This window comes from Podarcis erhardii (genome assembly GCF_964252035.2).
Source record: "Podarcis erhardii genome assembly, chromosome: 5".
Classification (NCBI taxonomy): Eukaryota; Metazoa; Chordata; class Lepidosauria; order Squamata; family Lacertidae; genus Podarcis; species Podarcis erhardii.
The window spans coordinates 76684837-76710191 of NC_138509.1; the positions used below are offsets into that span (position 1 = coordinate 76684837).

General features: G+C 42.4%; 1 protein-coding gene across 5 annotated transcripts in view; it reads right to left on the reverse strand.

The window, feature by feature from the left end:
* Positions 1–1794: 1794 nt before the first annotated feature.
* The window catches only part of LOC309342156 (glutathione hydrolase-like YwrD proenzyme), a 28433-nt gene continuing 4872 nt past the window's right edge, over positions 1795–25355 (reverse strand). For 4 of the 5 annotated variants that reach the window (XM_081862452.1, XM_081862450.1, XM_081862453.1 and 1 more), the window contains 9 exons: positions 22139–22292; positions 21434–21640; positions 15071–15253; positions 10253–10340; positions 9126–9297; positions 6351–6513; positions 5013–5183; positions 4196–4280; positions 1795–3524 (listed from right to left, as the gene is read on the reverse strand). In XM_081862452.1, coding sequence (XP_081718578.1) covers positions 3286–3524; positions 4196–4280; positions 5013–5183; positions 6351–6513; positions 9126–9297; positions 10253–10340; positions 15071–15253; positions 21434–21640; positions 22139–22292 — 1462 coding nt within the window. In that variant the 3' untranslated portion in view covers positions 1795–3285. The remainder of the gene's footprint in view (positions 3525–4195; positions 4281–5012; positions 5184–6350; positions 6514–9125; positions 9298–10252; positions 10341–15070; positions 15254–21433; positions 21641–22138; positions 22293–25355) is intronic. The other variant, XM_081862451.1, reaches the window with a different exon arrangement.

Genomic DNA, 25355 nt, shown 5'->3' on the forward strand with positions numbered 1-25355 from the left:
AACCAATACTGTGCAGAGAAGCCAATAAATCTAACTCCCTATAAACCTGATGCACTCACCTTTATTATTGATCGTTTTTCATCACAGGCCTGCCCAATGGGAGTTAAGGCTGCATTTCCGCGTACACGTATTTGGTCTACGCATCATTGCAGTGAAACATATTTCCATGTAAACAAGCATAGGACCAGTTTGTAGATGTGTCTAGGAGGGTCCCCCGCCGCACACCCACCAGGATTTGTTTCCTAAAAAGCTCCTAATGAAAATGTTAAAATGACTGGCTTGTACTGTGTCGTCAAACAGGAGATCCTGTTGCAGCTGCAGGCTAGCTATCTCAGTCAAGAACTGAAATGCCACAGTAATGGCCACAAAGGGCTCTGAAACCAGATTGACTTTCCCATATACAGTGGTACCTCAGCTTACAGATGCTTCAGGTTACAGACACTTCGGGTTACAAACTCCACTAACCAGAAAGTGGTTGCTCCAGGTTAAGAACCTTGCTTGCCCCAGGATAAGAACGGAAATCACACGCCAGCAGTGCAGCGGCAGCCCCCAATAGCAAAAACGCGCCTCAGGTTAAGAACCGCTTCAGGTTAAGAATGGACCTTTGGAACAAATTAAGTTCTTAACCCATGGTACCACTGTATATTCAAAAACAATCTCCATTATGGATCCATTAGATCACTGAGATATTGGAGCAAGCCTTCTTAGTTGTGCCATGAGACCAGCAAAAAGCTACCAGTTAAATGTGCACTAATAACATTTTACACCTGTATCCAGAGACATTCATTTTTGCACAACATTTGTGGGGAAGTTATACGTCACATTAAACAGTTGTTACACCACACTTTCCAGCTAATTGTCCCATCACTTTCCTTGATGGAAAAAGCCCCATTTTTGGAGGGAGTTAGATTTATTGTACAAGTGCACCAAATCAACTGTAATTCCACAACCTGAATTTGTCAGGTGACTGAATACCACTCAAAAGTACTGACAATCTGGAAGCACCCTCTGATATAGTGTAGCTCAGAGAGAGAGAGAGAGAGAGAGAGAGAGAGAGAGAGAGAGAGATTTCAGGCTAATGCAACACTGTATTTTTTCCATGCACCTACACCGATTTAAATAAATCTGTTCTTTTAATTCAATGTTTTTGTCTAGCCGCAGCATCTGCAACCTAGCCATTTTCCCAGGCTCACAACTGAAAAGGAAATGACAGCTTGGACAGCTATAAACAAGCGGTTGTTTACAAAGACTCTTTCCACTCTTGTATATTGCGAAGGCAAAAATGAAATAAATAAATGTACAAATAAGGTGCTTTTAAAAGGGGAAGTGGTGGTGTCACTACCTAGGTGTAAATCATTTGAAAGGTTCCCTTTCAGCTTCCTCAAAAGCAGCCCACAGTTGTTGATTTTAAAAATAAATAAAACTGGATTTTAACCCTACTGGTGCTGTTCACCAAAGGCAGATAACTTCTGTGTCCATTAGTTTATTAAATTTATACCTCACCTTTCGTGGAGCTCTAGGGGGCATACATAAAGTTCCCAGGCAATTTCCCATCTTGACACTGCTTAGTTTCAACAAAATTTTTGCACCGTGTGCCTTCAGACATGGGAATACTTAATTATATTATTATTATTATGGTTTGGGGGAAGGTTCCTACTGTGGATGGTTGCTGCTGCTTGAGAATTTCAGGCCCCACACTCCTGTGGCTGCACAAAGCTGGTTAAGCCACTCCGTTGTTGTCATCCACACAAGGACAACAAACTGCTTATTGCAATAATAGCTAGATACACGCAGCACTATTAATAGAACGTTCTTTATTAAGTAACAATTGTGCCAAAACATGCTATGAAACAGAAAGGTTGCGTTAAGAATCATGGACAAATCAATGCAGAAAGGTTTTGTAGCAGATTCATTATTATTATTTTTTGACTGATTGGATGTTCCTTAGATATTAAAATTCATTAAGTTAAAACAGAACAAAACAAGGAGGGCTGTGTAATAATCGACAATACCAAAATTGTATCAAAATGCAATAGAAGTGCATGAGTAGTGCATGACAGTGTAGGACTCCCTCAGGAGGTTGTGAACTGTCCTTCACTGGAGAGGCTGGATGGCCATCTGTCATGGATGCTTTAATTGTGATTCCTGCATTGCAGGGGGTTGGACTAGATGACCCTTGGGGTCCCTTCCACCTCTATGATTCTATGAAATACATATAAGCTTTAAGCATGATTTTGAAAAGTTTAAGAGGTCGGGAGAATAAATTACCAGTCCGTGTTAATAACGTTGGTATCGACTGCCCTTCCTCCTGTCTTTATTAAAAAGTTTACACACTTGCCACGAAGGCAAAACTCGGGACTATTGTAAAAAAACAACAACAATAACACTAAACTTTCTGCCCTAATTTTAGGCATCGTTTTTAGCTGCCAGAGCAAACCGTGTCAGAACAGGTACTTTCATAGCCTGCCTGCCCAAAGTGCTTTGTTCTGCAGGAAGGACAATCTTTTGGCCCTTCCTGGAGCTAGGGAGAAGGTGGGCAGGCAGCAGCACAGCCAGGTGATGGGACGGCGGGGGGGGGGTCAGCAATTCACTGCCACCCATGCCAACCATGCCTCTGTTTGCCTAATGGTAGGAGCAGCCCTGGTTGCAGAGCTGTGTGACTGAGAGCAGGAATATAGGCACCTGTAGGAGTCCCGTCCATAGCACTTTGGCCTCTGGCCAATCAGCTCCCCTGGAAGGCTGCCTATAAGGGAATGCAGACCTTGGCTACATCCCCCACCCTTCATCCAACTTGATTGGCAGCAGAACCCTCTTCCACAGTCACAGGTAGAAATGCCTCTGACTATCCCTGAGAAGAAGAAGTAGAAGAGGAGGAGGAGGAGTTTGTTTTTGATATCCCGCTTTATCACTACCCAAAGGAGTCTCAAAGCGGCTAACAATCTCCTTTCCCTTCCTCCCCCACAACAAACACTCTGTGAGGTGAGTGGGGCTGAGAGACTTCAAAGAAGTGTGACTAGCCCAAGGTCACCCAGCAGCTGCATGTGGAGGAGCAGAGACGCGAACCCAGTTCCCCAGATTACGAGTCTACCACTCTTAACCACTGCATCACACTGGCTCTCTACATGCAAAGAATTTGCTCTGTTACCAAGCTATGGCTCAAGCCGATTTTGATCCATTTTCCCCTTGCCCATATTGTCATTGTTTATACCCTTTCAGATTTGAGTTTCGATTTGGACATTGATTTTTTTAAATCCACTTAAAACACAGCTAATTCTTTCTTCCGTGCTAATATCCTAATGCACAGCCATCAGCTCGGGGATCAGACCCTGCCCAGAATACATTGCTAGAAGAAGGTAGGATTCTCCAGTCCCTCCACCAGTCTCCTTTGGTGATAATTTGGCCCCGTCCAAACATGCTCCTGTTGTGTCCAGTTACGGGTGCCACAACCGTATGACCCTTGGCTATCAGTGCTTCTGTGATGTGCTGAGGGATGCCATCTTCCAAGGACACGAGCCATGCATCCACTGTGTAAAAGAAATGCATTCATGGATTTAACTGGACATGCAATACTGCAGGAATACTAATCAATTTCATAAATGCCATTCAACCCAAATGACTTGGATTGAACGAAAGCATTAATTCATAGCTCTAAATCAGGCTTCCTCAACCTCAGCCCTCCAGATGTTTTTGGCCTACAACTCCCATGATCCCTAGCTAGCAGGACCAGTGGTCAGGGATGATGGGAATTGTAGTCTCAAAACATCTGGAGGACCAAGTTTGAGGAAGCCTGATCTAAATCATGATCCCTTGAAAGGCAAAAAGAATATTCCAACCCATTTCCACAGGTTGCAAAAAAAGAAATGTATCTATGTGTGAGAAAGAAAGAAAGAAAGAAAGAAAGAAAGAAAGAAAGAAAGAAAGAAAGAAAGAAAGACCTTAGTGTGACATTTGTTATTTGTTGCATCTCTGTCCATATTTGTACCAAACTAGATGCAGAATAAGGCACTTCCCTGTGTTCCTGCATCTAATGAACTACATATTTTAAGATTTCCCACAGCTATTAAAATAAGATGAGGTTGTACGGTGTCTGTATGCTCGTTAAAGTAAAGGTAAAGGTACCCCTGCCCGTACGGGCCAGTCTTGACAGACTCTGGGGTTGTGCGCCCATCTCACTCAAGAGGCCAACATGTCTTACCCTTTTTGTCATATTCGACACAAAAACGAGGCACATCCAAAGCCTGTTGTGGATTCATTCCAAATTCCAACATGTTGAGCAGTACCTAGAAGGGATACAGAACGGGATAAGATGAACAAGGAAAGACAAGCTTCTTACATAAATTTGATACATCCTTAGGAAGTCATCAATTCACAGAGCAGCAACAGCCTGGGCAAAATAGGTTTTTTTGAATATCTTCACATAAATGATGGAAATCACAACATGACTGACAAAGCAACTGAAGATGAGTAATATTTTATCTTCATTATGAAAAACAAAGATGGTTTCACCGTACTGAAGCAGCACTGCAAGCTGGATCAGACGATACACGCACCCAATCATGGGGGAAGAGGGCAACAGAAGACTTGCCCTCTTCAACAAGACAGATGCCCATTCATTGGCATCATGTTTCAGTAGGGCACAATTGCATGAAATCGAACACGAGTACACCCAGATCATGCAGCTGACTTCATCTAGGATGTCGATTGTGAAGTTCACTGGATTTTATGCCAGATATGCTGTATTCAGGTATTACTGCATACCCAGGTACAGGTCTCAGAGGTGAGACAGGTGCGCCCGGTGGAGAGGAAGGCATACAGTCGGGCAAGCCAATGTAAAAAAAACAACCACCACCAAGCAAACCCCAAACCCTGAAACAGCCTCAAACACATGAATTCTAAACGTTTGCAAACACGCGTCTTAATTATTGATTCTGCAGTTGGACTGCAAAGGATCTTCTGTGGGGTTTGCAAATGACAGACTTACAGAGAAGTAGTTGAAAGATGCAGAGGCTCACCTGAACATGCCCTTGTGGCTGCATGAATCCACCCATTACTCCAAAGGAGCACAGAAGCTCCCCTGAATCAGCATCAGTAGCCAGAGCGGGTATAATTGTGTGATATGGCCTCTTCCTAGGTGCCAAGCAGTTTGGGTGACCAGGCTGTAGTGAAAAATTGGCTCCTCTGTTCTAAAAAAACAAGTCAATACAGTAAAAGGCAGAGGTTGGCAAAACTGCCCCGTGGGCATTAACAGGACAATTCCCTAACAATTTATGTAATTACCTAAGGCTGTTAATAAAGGCAATAGCAAAATAAACCTACATACACTGGTAAAATAGCAGCCAGTTACAAATTATGCAGACACTACTGCAAAATATACCAAATAGACAGTTTTTAAATTAAGGTGAAAAATCGCCAAACTTTGAACCACCTCCCTAGTGTAACCTCCTAGGTAAATATACCTCCCCAAACTACTGCACAGCAAATAGATAAATGACTCCCTCCATTAATGTAGGGACAACCCTTCCCATATTCTACTTATTATAACAAGATCTGATCTGATCTGATTTAATTTAATGTAAATAACATTTTAAAGCCAACCAGGATATGAAATAGCAATATTATATACTGGATAGCACTGTGTGCCAATTAATATTAAAGCAATCTTCTCTCTCTCTCCACTATGGATGGAGGAGAAATTCATTTCAATTTTTATCTCAAGATGAATCTAGCTACTTTGTACTTTCTGAAACAATGTGCAAACCGAAACACAGCTATTGTTTGATATTTGCACTCATCCCTATTTTTCAATGCAGCTCTCTAATCAAACAATATTTAAAATGCATATATGGTTGTACCTCAGGTTATGAACAGTCCTGCTTACAAACGCTTTGGGTTACGGACTCCACAAACCCGGAAGTAGGTGTCCCGGGTTGCGAACTTTGCCCTGGAATACGAACGCAATCTGCTTCCAGGCCCGTGGGAGGCCAGTGTAGGCAATGTGCACCTCGGGTTAAGAACGAATTAAGTTCGTAACCCGAGGTACCACTGCATCAGGGGCAAATGTGTATTAGTAAAAATTACATACAAAGTGCATGGTATTAGGGGAAATTGCTTGCAAACATGTGTACATTAGACGAAACAGCATATAAAAATGTGTTTATTATTATTATGAGAAATTCATGTTAAAATGCTCATGAATTTTCATGAAGATCATTAAAAAAATATTTGCAGTTTGCTGCAACATGTGGAGAACTGAATTTAAGAGGGGGAGAAGCAAAAGTGACAGATCTTTCCATTCCCGCTCTCCACACGTGTGTACACGCATGCACACACGCTTGAAAGTATTTTCTCACTTGTAATGTAAATCCGCAGCCATCTGGTACCAGCCCTGTGCCAAATCCCATATAGTTGCTGTTAATGAAAGAGCACGCATTGCCTTGGGTATCCACCACTGTGAAGTAAACAGTGTCACTTCCAACCGGGAAAGGATTTCCTTGATTATATTTGGCAGTTGCCCTGAAGGAAACAACAACTCAATAACTTCACACAGAAAAAAACAGTCACAAACCCAAATATCTGATAGGGGTTTTTTCTGAGAAGACTCTCCCCAGAGCCCAAAGAGGATGTCAGTGAGGGTGGAGGAAGCCCCCAAAAGACTGAAGGAGCAGCAGGGCTTTGTTTCAGTTGCTCAGCCTCCCTACCTAAGAGCTGACATCTGGGGTAGCGCAGCCGCAGCCGCCACTTCCTTGTGCTGCCTCCAGCTGGCCCCAGAGCTTCCATTTTGGTTTGGACTGAAGACACAGCAACAGGGGACATGTTTAGAGGGTGCTCCCCATTTCACATAATTTTACTTATGCATATGGGGGCCCAGAACATTAACCCCTCCACAAGTGGGGAGTTCGCCTGTAAGATGGGTTAAACAAGGTGTGCTTATTTATAAAGTGCACATCCTGTTGTACTCATGTCACGTTTGTGGGCTTCTCTTTTGAGCATCTGGTTGGCCTTTGTGAGAACGGAGGATGCTTCTTCTTACTTTCTTAATGAGCCCAGATGCAGTAACGCCTGTGACCATGCAAGTTTTACGTTAGTAGGATAGAGACTGTAGCTTCACTCACAGGCAGCCTTGCATCAAGTTCCTAGTGAAGTTCCCTGCTCCCTCCCCCTGGTAATGTTCAGCTGAAACAGCAAATAGCATGTCACAGAAAGATAAGGCAAAAGCGACACAGGAAAGGCACAGTGCCTGTAAGTCTTTTTATGGTCAGGTAATACCCGATCAAATAAGGGGTTACTGCATTATTTTATGAGGTGAAACCCAAACACAACGCTGCCAACAAATTTAAACAAACATTTTTATCTAAAGTACACAATAGGAGGCTAACGCACATGGGTACTTTAAAAATGCCACATACATATAATCAGGTATGCCCTACTCTAGGTACTTAGTCCCTTGGGTTTTCAAGGCCTGTTGTTTTCTAAGTATATGATTGAAGACATGGCGGGACTTAGCTATACAGCTGCAAATAAAACATTTTAAGTGTGTTTTACGTGCAATATACAATGTGACACTAGATGGCAATGGTGAGCCTTATGGAAAATTCAATGTATTTTTTAAATCACTATATATAAAATTTTCTGAACTTTTTTTATATGTGTGTAGATTCCACCTTCGTGTTGTGGGCATGAAGGCTCACCAATTTACAACCATGAGAAGTTTGTTTATCTAACATTAATTTCAGGGTCGTGGGTTTGAGCCCTGCGTTGGGATACCATCCTAGCAACATTTTTTGCATGGATTTCTGAATAGGCATTCCTCCCTGCAACAGCATACCCAAGTGGAGAGTGCCAATATTTATGTAGCCAGGGTCACTGAGAAGCAAGAAATAGGTTTTCGTATGCTTCATGGAAGAAGTAAAGAAAAGAAATGACCTAGAAGAGGCATAAAACCCCAAATAGCCAATGAAGATAGTGCATGTGAAATAACTCTGTGAAATAACCACAGAATGTTGAGTGTTGGTTGGAAAGGGAAAATGGTGGTATTTAGAGTGGAATGCACCAGTTGGGAGGTAATAAATAGCAGGATTGAACCCCGATCAGAAGCAATTCTCCCCTCACACATACATACACACTTCCACTTGCTTCCATACAAATAAACAAATGCCCACAAGCCTTCTGCAGTTTTTGTCAGGCTCTCCTATACAGTGGTGCCTCGCAAGACGAAATTAATCCGTTCCGCGAGTCTCTTCGTCTTGCGGTTTTTTCATCTTGCGCAGCACAGCTATTAGTGGCTTAGCGGCTATTAGCGGCTTAGCGGCTTAGCAGCTATTAACGGCTTAGCGGCTTTAAGAAAAAGGAAACAAACTCGCAAGAACTCGCAAGACGTTTCGTCTTGCGAAGCAAGCCCATAGGGAAATTCGTCTTGCGGAACGACTCAAAAAACGGAAAACTCTTTCGTCTTGCGCGTTTTTCATCTTGCGAGACATTCGTCTTGCGAGGTACCACTGTAATAATTTATCTTTCGCCTGAATGCCTCACCCAAACTAGGTAATGCATCGCCATGACTTCATAGGCTGGGGTCCAAAGAACTGTGCAACTATTTTTGGATGCTTACAAAAGTTTGGGCTCGAGTGCCCCATTCCACAAAAGCCACTTTCAAACTGAACGGGTTTTCAAAAGCAAGCTTTTGATATTGTGTTGCAGCCTGCTGTTCAAAGAAAAATGTCAAAAATCCCATTGGGCGTGCCCAAATGCCTGAACTAACTCTTTGGATCCTGGCCACTGCAAATAAAAGAGGGCTATAATCTGATGTGTAAACATCAAGAAGACAGCAGCTACTTTGAAAGAAAGCCAAGGCCAAAGAAAACAACTGTTCCATATTTCAGGATCAGAACACTATAGAAGTACACAGGTTACAGCTTCGGATTCTGACCGTGGAGACCAGCATTCAAATCCCGGCTCAGTCATGAAGCTCACTGGATAACACTGGGCCAGTCACCAACCCTCAGCTGAAGTTACCTCACTGAGTAGTTGTGAGGGTAGAGCCATTTAAGTCACCTTGAGAGCCTTGGAAGGGAGGTGGAAGATAAATGCAGTAAGAAATAAATACAAGCAGTCAAGAGATGACCCCTTACCTCTGTAAATCTATCAGCTTCGAACGGTCTCTGGCATAAGGTTTGGAAAGGAGCTTTGTTGTGGGTACAGCTACCTTTTCAGGATCTGCACAGAACCATAAAGTATCGGCAAAGCTAACTTTGACAGCTTCGATGAGGATGTGCAAATAGTGAGCAGTATTATGGCCCATTTCTAGAAAAGTAAACCAGCACAAGCATCAGGTCAAAAGAATCAACTCACCCAAGAAAACTACAATTGACTACACAAGTAATAATTGCATTGAATTCATTCACAGATTATGTTCTAGATATAGGGGCCTAAGAGAAATTGCAGTATGTGGAGTGCGCCAAAGGGAGAAATATAACTTTTTTTCTGCCTCTATTCTCTTCCTCCTTCACCACCCACATTTGGCTATGTACACATTATTGGTTTAAAATGCAGTGAGGCCATTTTGTCACCTGTGTTTCTAATCACCTCTGCACATTGTCGTGCATATCAGTTTGGCTGGATGTGCCTCCAAGTCGTCCACTGTCTGTTCACGCGGGTTTTGAAATCTAATAGAACACATCAAAACGCAGTATTCCTCAAGAAACTGCAGGATAGATGTGGATTGTGGCAAATGTCATGTGAAGAGTAAATGTGAGTGTGTACACAACTGCTGCCTTGCTCTCCCTCCCTCCCCCTGCCCCCCCCACTCCTTTTCCTCCCCAAGCCAGTCTCCTTTCTGCAACCTGAACATGTTTCATCTCATGTGCTCCTGAGCAATGCCACCTCCAAGGCCCCGGGACTCTTCCAGCAGCCAGCGCTTCAAGCTAGAGGGCATACACTGGAAACAATTGTTTGAGGGCTATTGTGTGACAAATTTGCAGAGTTTGGATTGCTCAGCTAAAAGTGTCTTGAGACAAAATGGTGATGCAGAGTGAACAGAAAACATTCACACTTCCTACCCTGTTATTTATTTTGGTACATAAAAAAAGGTAAAGTCACCTGCAATTTAAAAAACAACAACAATTAACAATTAGTGCAGTGACTAACAGTAGCTTTAGTTTCGAATGGAGGCTTTTCTTCTCCTAAAGCTGAAACAATTGGAATGTTTCTTCCCCTTCCCAAGAAGTAATAGGACTTTTTTTTTAGATGCTGGTCATACCTTTCAAGCTGAAATTTTCTAAAATGTTCAGAGCTAATAGCGCTGTTATTCCTTGCCCATTCGGAGGGATCTCCCATACATTCAGACCCTGGAGAAGAAATAGTGGTTACCTCTCACACACTGAACACCAGAAAAGGAACAATAAAGAAAAGGAAAACTTTCCATGCAAGACACTGATGATTTTCAGTATAAAAGTCTTTCCTGCATTGCTGAATCAAGACCAAAACTGTGTATGCACAAAACATTTAAAGCACCGTGCATTTAAAGTTTGTTAAGAATGCTTTTAAATTATGGTGCAGTCCCATGGACTGCAAGAAGATCAAACCTATCCATTCTTAAGGAAATCAGCCCTGAGTGCTCACTGCAAGGACAGATCCTGAAGCTGAGGCTCCAATACTTTGGCCACCTCATGAGAAGACTCCCTGGAAAAGACCCTGATGTTGGGAAAGAGTGAGGGCCAGTGGCGTAGTGTGGGGGGTGCAGGGGGGCCGGACACACTGGGCACAACATCTGGGGGTTAGGGGGTGCAAATCCACAGGTTAGGGGGCGCAAATTACTTGCCTTGCCCCGGGTGCTGACAACCCACGCTACGCCACTGGTGAGGGCACAAGAAGAAGGTGACGACAGAGGACAAGATGGCTGGACAGTGTTCTCGAAGCTACCAGCATGAGTCTGACCAAACTGCGGGAGGCAATGGAAGACAGGAGTTCCTGGCGTGCTCTGGTCCATGGGGTCACGAAGAGTTGGACATGACTAAATGACTAAACAACAACAACAAGGGTGCTGGGAGTTGTAGCTCTGTGAAGGATCATTGACTGTTCTCAGAATTCTTTTTTTTTTGTGGGGGATGATTTAAATGTATGTGAATGCAGTAGCATATATCAGAGGTGACTTCTGTAATTTGGCAAGCAACTTCACTTAAGTATCCAGTGGTTCAAACCTCGGTTCCCGAATGCTTCCGTTATCATATGTTTTGGCTCCCGCATGCCGAAAACCCAGAAGTAAATGATCCGGTTTTCAACCGTTTTTTGGAACCCAAACGTCTGACACGGCTTCCTCTTGAGTGCAAGAAGCTCTTGCAACCAATGAGAAGCCGCACCCCAGTTGTCGAACATTTCGGAAGCTGAACAGCCTTCCAGAACGGATTATGTTCGACATCCAAGGTTTGACTATATACTATTTTAAATAAGTTTGATTTGCTCCCATACCGTCACCACACAAATGCTTTCTTATAACAACTGCCCTCATCTACATCCAATTCTTAAAGCTAAAAAACCAATTCCAGACCATTCCATACGCATAGTATATTTGCTGGTGGAGAACAATAAGGGGAAAGTCATAGTTCCGTGATCAAGCATCTGTTTTGCATGAAGAAGAGACCCAGGTTCAAATTCTGCCCCAGAACTGAAATCTACTGCTACCAGTCAGAGTTGACAAAAGCAGATCAATGGCCTGACTCAGCATACAGCAGCTTCCTACATTCCTACTATATCTTTTAAAAAAAGTTTCAGAAATACTTAACTAGAGTAAAAGCAATGACACAAGATTTTAGAAAGACTATGGGTCTGAGTGAAGATACATAAATAACTCATGTATATTTAACTTTTGCTTCTTTGTTTAAACACATTACTCATTGTTCTCTCTCTGTGTGTGTGTACACATCCAACATGACTAATAGGTTTATTAGTAACTATGGGCTTAGAAAGGTACTATTATTAGCAGTACTGAAATGGCACGAGTGCAAAACGTGACACACCTTCACAAATAATATGGTATCTGAGCTTCTCCTTTTCTTATGTGGGAACTCTGGCATCACAAGTTCCTCAGGCACAGACACTCTCAGAACTGCCCTGACATTATTTGTGAGTGACACACTTGTGAGTGACACACAGGTATCCATACCTGATGACGTTTTACTTGCAGTGTGAAGAGCTTTGACCAGGCTATATAAATGCTGGATTGCAATCTCTCTCCTTTCCCCGCTACCCAGTCAGAAAGGGGTTCCAGAGGTTTTGCCACTCAGTGATGTATGTCTATGTGCAAACATCTCTTGTTTGATTCATGATCTCTTTCCATACCACCGCTCACCTGTGCTGTGTGTTAAGAGATGGACTTCTTAACAACCAGGTAGAGGCTTGAAGAGGGTTAAACACCAGCTTCTGAATACTACAGGAGTTTTAGATTGCAATCATCTACTACAAACCTATTGGGGAGTAAAGACCCATTGAACTCAACATTTCACTTAAGTGGGTTGCCTTGGACTATACCAATTTATTTCAATTTCAACAGCAAGCATCAACCAGTTTTCCACATTTTTGCAGCAATTTGGTGTTTTGTTTTGTTTTTTAAAAATTCATTGGCATTTTGGTGCACTTTTCTCATAAATTTCTCTCTGTCTGCAGTTTTAACTAATATACAACTAATTTCACATTTTTGGAAGCAACTTTCCAAATACTGTATAATGCTTTTTTTATATTATTTTCCCCAATGTTTACATTTCATGTGCATTTCCCTTTAATATATGATTTTTTTGTAAACACTGCTTGGTTGGAGAACTGCATCGCAAAATCTGAATAAGTGAAAATGTCAAAGGATAGCTTTGCATCTTCTTTTGGAAAGTGCGGGTTTGACTTTAAATGTGAACAGAATTGAAATTCTCCCTCCCTCCTAGTGCAGAGCATCTATAGAACTAACTAATTAAGCTTGCAGTGGGGAAGTACATGTTTCTATTGGTAGCTGCTACTGAAATTTGGCTTTCTCCCAAATCTAGCAGCTAGCGAGGGAAGATGTTTCTTTGGGGGGGGGGTGATAATTCCCAGAGGAAAAGTTAAGCATTGGTTTCCTTTCTCTATTCCAATTCAGCTTGTCTTCTCCTTCCCACCCTCTCTCCAGTGCAAATGGCTGCCTTTCAAAGGAGTTTTGCAATAGTGAAAGGGCTTCAGTATAATGCGAACTTGTTTCCTTTGCATTTTAGGATGTACAAATGTAAAATAATCCAAACCTTTCTTTTTTGTAATTGGGGTGCCTTGGATCATGGTCACTCCCAGACAGTATTTTGTGGTAAGGATTCACACAAGTACTGGAAATTTAGGCTTGTGCAACTAAGTGGATCTGTTGCCCTTGCACAGAAGCAAATCCCCTTTATAAAAAATGAACCCTTTGCAGTTAGGAAAGTGATGGGAAAATATGCTGAAAAGCAGATGAACAGATGATTAACAGGGGGTGTATAACTACTGCACAAGCAAATCAAGATGTATTCAAGACGAACGTTCTTATCATATAACTCCCTGAAAACAAATCAGAACAAATGCTTAACAAGGACAGGACTTAGTCTAAGCTCCACATAAGCAAATTGAGAGGGAAGTGAAGTAAACAGGTTGTCTGTATGAACCACATTTCAGAGGCCTAGCTCTCTGGGAAGTACCATGAATTTTAACAGACCTGTGATTCAGTCAACAAGCCCTGGGTGCCTTCATATTACCTACTGACTAGAAAAAAGAGGGACAAAATTCACATGGTATGCCACCAGATTATATGGCACTTAAATTGAATTTGTTCAATTTAATGTAGTAAAGAAAGTAACCACCTCATCAGATATTTCAATCATGAGCCCAATATGTTAGAGACACAAATTAGTGTTTAAGTCCACCTCTCACAAACACTTCAATTGACCTCTTCTCTCTCACTCTCTGCACACATTCCCTCAAAAAAACTGGACACCCCTCAATGTATTTCTCATTATTTTCAAAGGAAACAACCGCAGCCATGTTCAGTTTTGAGAGCCTGTATTCATGGCATGGGTGGGTCTGGGAGCAAGGTAAGAGTCTGCCAGGCAATTTTATTACCGTATGAAAATTACAGGATGAAAAAAAACAGAGGCTACAAAACAAAGGGGAGGGAGGAAATCCCAAGAATGACCTGGCAAGGAAACCCCATTTTCTTTCCAACCTTGGCTGTGCCACTGGAAAGTACCGCTTTGAAGTATAAAGAGAAACACATTGAGTAAAAAGGCATTCCTGTTCACAGAAAATTCTGTGGGAGGGACAGAGAATGCAAAAGCTGGACCACCGTTGTAGTGGATACTCCCAATTCTTCCATTACTGGAAGAATTCAGCTGTGTCCAATTTTTAATATAAGCATTAGAGATCAACGGCTCAAAGCTTGTTAAAAGGTACTTTCAGATGCACTGGGGAATGGAACAGAGGCTTCTCAGCCATTGTTCCCTAGTTATGGGATGCTTTGTTATGAAGGCTGCTAGAGCCTGATTCTTTTTTTAAATAAGGAAACTTAGGCTCAAGTAGCAGTTGTAAGGTGTGTGTGTGTGTTTTAAGATGGGCATTTCCAGTGTGAGGTTGGACAGCAAAACAGGAATACTTCTATGGTTCAGATTGAAACTTGGAGAAGAATTCAGAGTTCCTAATTATCACACTGAAGAGAGCATTACACCCTCCCTTCAGATGTGAAGGAAATAAGCAGCTATCCTATCTTTAAAAGACATCTGAAGGCAGCCTTGTTCAGGGAAGTTTTTAATATTTAAGGCTCTACTGCTCTTAGCACCTGATTGGGAGCCGCCCAGAGTGGCTGGGGAAACTCAGCCAAATGGGTGGGGTATAAATAAATTATTATTATTATTATTATTATTATTATTATTATTATTATTATTACAAGCCTCTGAGACTCTGAGCTCACTGTATCTAGGTAGCGTGTATCCAAGTTTCACCAATATCTCTGTTAGGGACTCACAAGTCTGTGCTCTAGTTGCCCGTGATTAATTCTACAAACTCCATTCATTTTGGAACATTGCAGCAACCGCCTTACCTTGTAATTTGTGACAATAGGTTTGACTTCTTCAGTGGCGTGGCTTTTCAGGTCCTCCAAATCCATCACTCCACCATTGCTCTGAATAACATCCACAACAGCTTTGGCCACACGGCCTTCATAGAAGCCTCGTTTGCCAAGTTCTGCCAACTCCTGGAAGAAGAAAATAATCTGGATTGGAAACTGCAAAAAAAGAAAAGTGTGTTTTTGGTGGGGGCAGAAATACTATACAATGTGACCCTGGATTCTGACAGTGACGCTTGTTTGCCTGGGTGGAGGGCAGAGCAGGGACGGGGTGTCTATGAGTGTATATATAAACCAGGAAACATGAACAAAGATAAAATTTACATTAGTTGCACTGTGCCATTTGCTGCTTATTAGCTGGGTAATTTGGCTCTCAGGCATCTGGTTTGCTGAAGGAACGCACTACAGACCTGAACATCATCTTAGGTCACAGTTCAGTAGTGAAGGTTAATCAAAATAGTCGAGGCTAAGAAAAAATTCCGACGAAAGAAGAATGGCAGGCAAAATTAATGGACTATGCAGAATTAGATAAAACGACAGGAAGGATTTGAAACCCGCGGGACCAAAGATTTACAGAAGATTGGAAGAAATATACGACCTATTTGAAGAGCAACTGTAATCAACAAATTACCCTAGTAGGACTACAAGAAGTTTTGTAAGGAGAAATGTATGAAGCATTGCAAAGTAGAGAAAGAATAGAGATATTAGTTATAAATTAAACGTAATTGTAGAAGTAAGAAATGTATATTTAGTGAATAGATTGGAAAATTTTCAGATGTGATTGATGGAAGTAAAAAAATGAAAGTATATTTAATTACTGTTGAAAATGATATGTTGAAAAACTAATAAAAATTATATATTAAAAAAACAAAAAACACACAAAATAGTCAAGGCTTAAATCCACAAATAATTTGAGCCATTAAGTAACTGAATGGAAAGCTTTGGTAGTTAAGAACATAAGAGTAGCCTGCTGGATCTGGCCAATGGCCCATCTAGTCCAGAATCCTGTTCTCACAGTGGTCAACCAGATGCCCGAGAGAAACCAGGACAACAGAACATGAGCGCAAGAGTCATCTCCCCTCCCAGGACTTCCAGCCACTGTCATTCAGAAGCATTTGTAGAGGTAGAGCTCAGCCATCATGACTAGTAGTCAGGTTTTTTTAAAAAAGCAATGTAGAAATAAGCAGAGGAATAAATATTCCTCAAAATATTGCTTATGCAGTCCTTTGTAGTCTTTTGGCAAAAGAGAGCAAGAAGTTAACGGTGGTGGTATTGGTATCATAATTATTTCTAGAGTGTTTTCTGAAAAATCAATGGCTTTCATTAAAAGAGGGCAATGACTAACCAAGAATCTATGTAGATGGAAGCGGGAATTAGTAATCCACTAATTAGTAATTAGTGGAAAGGAGGGAGAAATCATTTTTCTCGATCCTTGTGCACTGTGTGTGTGTGTGTGTGTGTGTGTGTGCACGTACATGTACGGCTGTTTCAGTTAGGCGCTTAAATAACTATGGATACCAAAATGATGAGATGTTCAAAAAGGGTGCCATGACTGTCTTGGCAAAGCCTTGGTCACTTGTAAGACACATCAACTGCACATTACACACACAGACTGCAAGTATATTCCTGCATTGTAGGGGATTGGACTAGAGGGCCCTCAGGGTTAAGCAATTTGCCCACCATGGAGATTCGATTCTCAGAGTTGTTTACCAATCAACCCCTCTTCCCAGGGAACCCTGGGAACCGAGAATAGAAGCTCTGTGAGGGGAATAGGGGTCTCCAAACAACTCTCAGCACCCTTAACAGCTTCCAGAAATCTTTGGGAGAAGCCATAACTACAAAAGTAGTATCTCAGGGTGGAATTCAACGTCACGTTATTATGGAAGTTCCATCTGCACAAGTGTTACAGACTGCCAGACAGAACAATCATCCTCCCCACCCCGTTCTCCCTCCCACAAGCTGTTCCTGCCCACCCACCCCCACAATCTGGAGGGGCACAGGGAACATGGCAGAGGAGAAGGGCGAAGTCTTTGAGGTGATGGGCTGCATTAAATGAATGCTGCCCATTGTGCTCTGAACGTTTGGTGGCCCAAGCCATAGCTGGCAAGACCAACTATTCCAGAACCGTCCTTTCATGTGGCGGTAAAATGTAGTAACTTTATTAAATATTACAGCATTTTTATATTTGTTTGAAGGGTGTATGTAGAAAGCAAGGGTGAGCTGCCGCTTTAAAATTATAGCATGCACAGTAAATGAGTAGCTTCAGAAGTAAAGAGAGCACAATTAGGCACTTATGTACACAAAAGGAAACTGCCTGTCACTCCTGACGCGAATTCAAAGAAGAGCAGCTTCAACGCCAGTCATTCAAAGGGGGATATTAAGTTGTTGGTACCAGGCACCAACAAGACAAAAGGGCATGTGTCATTCCCCGTGTTTAAGCAAATAGTGTACCATCCTCTATGTACCAGGTTACCACCTGGCACCAATTTGTTAAATATTAACAGATGAAATCGGCAGGTCAAGAAAGGCTCATTCCTCAAGTGAGATAAATCATGTAGGAGAGGGATCTCTCTCATCTAACGCACTGACTCTTGAAAGTCATATATCCTTTGTTGTTTATGTGTCATTTGTGCACTTATTATCATGTTAGATGTTTGTCTTTCGTTGTACTCAAGAGCCGTGGTTTCCAAAATTCCAACAACAACAACATTGCAGAGAAATACACTGTATTTCCTGCTGCACTTTTGAAACATCACCTCCTGCGACAGAAAGTAGATGCCTAAGACATTGTTGTTTACGCACACAACACCCCCTAGTGAAACAGAAATACCTGAAGTTATTGGCTGGAAACAAAGAGTTCTCTGCAGACTGCTTTGTATAATTATCTATTTCAGCATGCATAGACAATATGTTCGACACACATCACAATGCACAGTTTGTGTACTCCCAGCTTCATTTGGGAGGAAATTATCTCATGTGAAGTGTATCCAACAGAGGCTAATTTCATCATTTCTATACAGTTCTCTGTAAGAGATCCAAAATCGGCCTCGGAGATATTCAAAAACAGGGATGGAGGCCTGGACTCCCTTAGGGGACAGCTGACTTTTTCAGATGAAAACAGGGTTTTATACCAGGTTGCTCACTGTTCACAGCTTTCATCTTTTTGTGAGTGAACAGCAATTCTGAATTCAAGCAGTATCAAGCACCGCACAGATCGATCTAAGCAAATGTGACCAAGGCTATGGCCGGCAAACAAGAAGCTCACAAATCATTTGCCATGGCAACAGCAATGTTGAACTTCTAGTTCACATTTAGTTTCCAAAGGAGATTGTAACATGGAATTCTGTTCAAAGAGAAAATATCCCACCCACCCCCCAAAAAATCTCACTGGACATGCTCTTTGGATCTATGTCGATTCTCTTCACACATTCGCTGTTTTAGGGTCATACATCTGTGGGATTTGAGTTTTTATTGAGCATAAGATTTCATCTACCTGCTGGGTGACTCTGTTCACTGTAAGGCTCTGCAATGAACTGGATTATTTGTACCAAGAACATATAATTCAAGGCCCATATGTGGTTTAAATTTGCTGAACGTAGAATTTAAATGCTAAGATCTTTTCATTTCCCCTTTGCATTCAGCTACCTGACCCAGATCCCTCCCAGTTCTCCATCACAGCAGCTAAGTCAATAACAGCTACTGAGGCCATTTGCTATCACCAGTGAAAGCCCAAGGCAACATCAAAGCAGCTCAGCCAATGGCATCAAGAGATACAGAAAGACAGAGGGGACTGTCTTTCGAAGAAGTGAACAGTTTTGAGAAGACCAAATATACCTGCAACCCATGGTCTGTGCATATGTTAATCGTATATTAAATTATATTTGCATGTTTTAAAACTGTGGATAAATGTTACCCACAACTCTTGAGTGTAGGGAAATGAATACATTGTGGGTGGAGGAAACAACCCAAATTGGTTATGAAGTATAGGTTAAATGTGTTACATTAATCCAAGTTGAACAATGGAAGGGAATTAAGCATGACAAGGGATTAGTTTGAATCCATCTTCTCAGCCTATAGTGTTCTGTTTACTGATTTCTATGAGATTGGACTCTGAGCAGCTTCTCAGCCTTACATTAGCTCCTCAGTAAGATTAAGAGGCAGTATTTGTTAGCCTGCAGCATACTGACATTTCAGAAAAAATGAGAAAGGGAGATGTTGCTGAAGAATATTCAGATACAGCCTCCAAATCTCTTATGCTTAGTGGAAACCAAGTTAACCTGGAAGCAAATTCAATTGCTGCGGAAATAAAATTAAATTTGATGTACATTACTGTCATTCCCCACTAACTTCCTTGCATAGCGTGAAACATTTCTCTTATGATAAATACCAGCCTTCATCATTCCCATGGGCAACACGTCTCACTTCCTCTCTAAAAGCACAGATGGAGAAGGGGGCAAGGGAAGGAGTATGGGGTCTAATTCCACAATGAGTACTGCCCTGATCTGATCCTTTCTCTGTTCAACATGTCAGCAAAATACCACTTCCGAGATGGCATGCTCCCAACATCCCTTCAAGATCAGAGCAGGAAAAGGATATGAGTCAATTACCTGCACCAGGGCAGAAATGAAGGGTCAAAGAAGACACAACATGAAATGCACCATTAGAAAGATTGTATAGAATCATAGAAACGTACAGTCGGAAGGGACCAACGAGGGTCATCTAGTCCAACCCCCTGCAATGCAGGAATTCTTTTGTCCTCAAACCCACAACCCTGAGATGAAGAGCATCATGCTCTACCAACTGAGCTATCACATTAGGATTTAAAAAGAAAAATAGTAATAGGTGTCAGAAGAGACTGATTCTTATTGGGGATGCAAGGTATGAGGAAGGGAGAATTAAACATCAATTTAATTAAGACCACAGAATGCACGGAGGGGAGATTTAGTCCTTCCCTCACCCCCTTACTGCTCTTACCCCCTTCTAATGGGGAGGCCCCACCAGTGTCAGCTACAGCTTTCTTTCTAAGGCTAATAGCAGCGTGGGTGGGGTGGTTTTTCCCTTAAAATCATGGTTGGGGAAGAAAGGGTTGAATCTCACATTGTGTGTTGCAGTCCCAATAAAACTGGCCCCTCTGCACCAATCCTATACACACACACACACACACACACACACACACACACACACACATAGTTATATATGCAGTGTTTTCTAATTATAACCACTTTGAGGGTTGTTTTTGTTTTTGTTTTTACAATCAATCAGTAGATGCATTTGGTACAACACCTAGTTTGACCCTTGATTCTCTCCTCCTTTTTTGAACCAATCGTGCACTTAAAATACTGAGATTTGAGGCAGCGCACCTTGTAGGCTTAAGTTCCATGACACCAAACAGCTTTATTCCCTCTACACCACACTGAATTATATGGAATTCAAATTGCCATACAGTAAAACACAGTATATGTGAAATAGAAGAAAGAGTAAAGATACAATTAGAATTCATACAGCATCTAGCAAAGCACATTACAAGAGGCAGAAAATGATTAAGTAGTCTGCCAAGACACTCGGCACTTTTCAAAAGATCTGGGGAGGGGGGCAGTTTGGAAATCACTGTTCTAGAAGAGCTTGGAAGAAAAGCTTCTTCGTGATCCCTGAAATCTCTCAAGCGATTGACCAAGAAATACTTCAGGCACCAAGAGTTCATCCACCAGCAGTTCCACACTTGCAAAGGGTTGCCAGTATAGTATTGTAATATCAGCCAGCCAGCACTGACATCAGAAGTTTCCACGATGCATGGCACCTGATAGCTCCCTAAGACACATTTGCAGGAAGTACAGCAATACACATCCCATCTCATCCATGGATACAAGCAGAGACACCTGAAAGCGATTCCTGAGATTGCAACAGCTGTTAAATGGGCTGCCATTGCATTGGTTGCTACCAGGATTTCTGCGATTATGGCACTCAGGCTACATGTACATGGCAGTTTATTCCATTTTCCTGACATTTCCCTCACCTGTTAATTTCTGCATTATATTTGAGTTTCTGCACGACGTTAAAAACGACTTCTGGAAATATGGTGGAACATAGATCTGGTTTGGAACTCGTTTCCATGTTATTTGTGAACAGATCTTTTTCTGGAAGCAAATAACATGAAAACGAACACTGAATTTGTGCTACATTCCGCTGTATTTCTATAAGCAGATTTTACACTGTGCGAAAGCTCAAATATAATGCAGAAATGAACAGCTGGGGAAATGTTGGGAAAACTAAATAACCTGCTGTTTGATTGCAGCTATAGTTCTGAGCTGAGGACACTGGGCTCAAGACAGTTCAGCTCACCTTAAAAGTTTCTGCCAAAAAGGGATTGCAGAAGACTTGTCCGTGATCAGGTGCTTGGCCATCAATCAGCAGGTCCTTCCCGTGTGGGTTGCCAGGCGCCTGAAGAGCATGAGCATTTTTCTTCCAGCCATAGGAAGCAATCTCTGAGACTGGGAAGCCCTTCTCAGCCAGGTCTATAGCTGGCTGCAGAATTTGCCGCATGGAAAGCTGGACCGGGAAAGATCGCGCAATTACTTTTCCATCTAGATGCAACATTTGAAATGTATGTGTGTCTGATTAAAAACATTCCCAAGGCCCTCCTCTTTACAAAAATTAACCCTATAAACAAAGATTTTCAATAGACTATCGATAAATAGTAAAGTGGGAGAAAATATTAAGCGACCAAAACACTTCCAGGTCTCTACGACTGTGAATATAAGCTTGAAAATAAGCTGACAATCTGGCAAAATCTCAGAAGTCAGGTGGGGTAACATTGCTAGTGATGGGGGAGGAGATTCCGTGGCCTCCATTTCTCCTTGCATTTCCGTATATTTGGAAGGAGTGGAAGAAATTGTGCATAATAAACTAAATTAGCAAATTTAGATTTATTTATTTATTTTAAAAAGTGCAAAATATAGTTGCTTTAAAAGAACAAAAAAATCTGCCAAAAAGAAACAGTTTTGGTTATGCTATATTCCTGAATCTGCATGTTCATTTGGGGTTCACCTTTTTGCTTCCATGCAGAGCAACGGCATCGCACCAGCCAGCTGCCGCACCAGGTACGGTGACATTGTGTGCATGTAGTGGAGGGGGACGATTTGCCTCGCTGAAGCCATGCTCTTTTAGCAGCTCAAGGGTCAGGGCCTGCGGAGACCGACCGCTGCAAAGCAAACAGAGATCCACATGGAAACCGAATTACAAGCATACTGAAAAGATAAAAGGGAAAAAAGAGCATCCATTTGACCTTATTAAAAAAAAAAGTTTGATGATGGTTCTACAGTTTCTCAGCACGGCACTGTAACAGTCCTTAGAAGCCTCCTGGCAACAACCTGCAATAATGTTGAACATTTTCCATGGCATTTTCACAGAAATGATTCATCAAAGGCTGAAATTCTGCCATCTTTATTTCCAGAAACTCTTATTAGATACACCAACCAATTGCTCTTCTTAAAATGGTCTGTATCAAACCTCTATTCTCAAAATATTACATTAATTCAGCAACACAGAAACAGATGTTCTTAACCCATACAATGCTCTTAACCCTACGAACTAGAATTGTTAGGTCCAAACCCCCAAAGAACTTCTGTACCAGTAATATACGGGTCAGGAACTGCCAGCCTGTGGGCCAAACATTGCCCCTGGGACCTCCCAGTGTCCCCTCTATACTTAAAAAAAAGAAGTCTTTGACTGGAGCCAATAGATATTTTCAAGCGCATGGAGGCATTTTCAGAGTGTGTGTCACAGCTGGAAGGGGGGAAAGGTAATCCTCTCCATATTATTCACGCTGCCAACAATGCCCCACCAAGTTCCCGAATGCCCTGTTGGCCTGAAAACAAATCTATTGGCTCCGATGGGGGGGCTGCCTCCCCATGCCTCATTGTTGTGGGTGGTTAAGTCTCCCTTCCACAGCTACAGTCTCCAGGAAGATCACCCCTTCCCCATGAAATAAGACTTGGGGATGAAACGAAACTACTTTACCCCAAAACCTAATTGCTGGGGGAGAAACGGTACTTACTTATGTATGCATGTGAGTTAAAGTGCATTGTGTATGCCCACCACTTGCATGAGGCTCCCAGAAGGTTGGTCAAGACAGAATGCAGCCCTCGAGCTGACCTGCTTTAAAAGCTGCTCAAAAGGGAACACTATGCCAATGGTAGTATCTTCTGTCACCGTAGTCCTTTGATCTGGCAACTGTGGCTATTGGCTGACTATTCCTGTGTTAGGCACATAGCCCAGTTTCGATGGCTGATAGAAGGCGGTTTGCTGATAAGTGGGAAATCTCTCCCATGTGTTTGAATGAGAAGCTTGAAGAAGGCAATACATACACACACACACACACAAACACACACACACACACTCCAGCTAGCAGAGAAGAAGAGAACGTATGAACTTTTAATAGAAATGTCTGCCCCTGATGCACAGATCCCCACATGGCTTCTCTGCCCTTCACTGCCCTACCTTATGGCTCCTGTATACATTAAAAAAGCCACAATACAGCTTGTTGCACTACCCAAACCCAGATCGTGGTTTGTTTCAAACAAATCATGAGTGATAAGCCAGAAATAAACCAAGAAACGAACCTTCAGTTGAAGGTTCAGTTGAAACAAACAAGCCATGGTCTGGGTTCGGACAACATGACAAGCCATACTATGGCTTGTTTGAGGTGCATGAGTGCTGTGGGAGGAGGGAGAATTTGCATAGGGCCTGTGTGGCAGGAGGGAGGCACACTCATATTTGAAACATGGCTTAATACAGAAACTGTCACAGCACACGAACCAAGGGTGGGAGTCAACTAAGTTATTGCATTTGCAAAATGAGGTCCACTCACACAACAAGACTTCTCCCTGCACCGCCTAAATCTGCTCTGCGAGTTTGAGGGAACCACCAGAACAGGTTTAGGGGTCGTGTGGGGGGCAATACTTTGGCCACCTCATGAGAAGAGAAGACTCCCTGGAAAAGATCCTGATGCTGGGAAAGATGGGAGGGCACTAGGAGAAGGGGACGACAGAGGACGAGATGGTTGGACAGTGTTCTCAAAGCTACAAACATGAGTCTGACCAAGCTGCAGGAGGCAGTGGAAGACAGGAGTGCCTGGCGTGCTCTGGTCCATGGCGTGCTCTGGTCCATGGACACGACTAAACGACTAAAGAACAACAACAACGGGGGACAAGAGGGTGGAAAAGTCTTGTTGCACAAGTTGACCTTGTTCCCCACATGCATGCGCCACTTAGTGCAATGTTGCTCTAAGGAGTTTCCTGTTTCTTTGTGAAAGGTTCCTGGGAGGAAAAAAATAATCAGAGGAATTTCAGCATGTCCTGCTCTCTGCCCTTGGACTACAGCAACAGGAACTGAAGAGCACCTGGACCTGATGCTATCCTTTTATAGCATCTTCCTATTAATATTCAACTTAGACCTAAAGGGCAGCTATTCCTCTGCAGCGGCGAAAAGTTGAATAGCATATGAATGTAGGAAAATCAGAACAGAACAAAAAGGAAATGAGGTGCAAAGCTGGATTCTGACCTCCTGGTTAAAATGAAAGTCTTCCCCATATGAAACCAGAACTGCAGACACTCTGTCCACCAGGATGTTTGCACAAAATCATTATCAAGTTCAGCTTAAAAACAAAGTGACATTATGCACACAAGCCTGAAGGCACACACTAAAACTGGACAAACACCATTTGTATACATTGCAAACAGGCTCATGATAAGTGTGGCAAGCCTGAACAAAACCACTAAACTGAGCCCCGTTATATATGTAGAATTCCATTGAGAAATTCTGTCCAAGTACGGTAATCTGTATCTGCTTATTTTCCAGCAGCCGAGCTAGTGGCAACAAGCTGGTTTGCTGTGCTTTAATGACTCTCCATTTGCCAGAGTTTCCAGCCACTCCCCTTCCCAAGCTTCCCATCGTTGCCAGTGTGATCCAGCAGATAGAAGGTTGAGCTTCAGTCCGGAAAACCTGGATTCAGACCTGTGCTTTGAATTCATTGTGTGCCATGAAGCAAGTCACATAATCTTGGCTGGCCAACTATCCTACTTCAGTGGGGCTTAACCCCAGGAAAGAGTACATAGGACTGCAGCCCTAGTCTAGCATTCTGTTTCCTGTAGTAGTATCACCTACAATAAAATGTATGATGTCAGAAAAGGAAGTGGCATCTCTTCACTCAACAACCTGGCTGCCATTGACAGAGGAGTTTTCTTAGGACAGAGATGGTGTACCT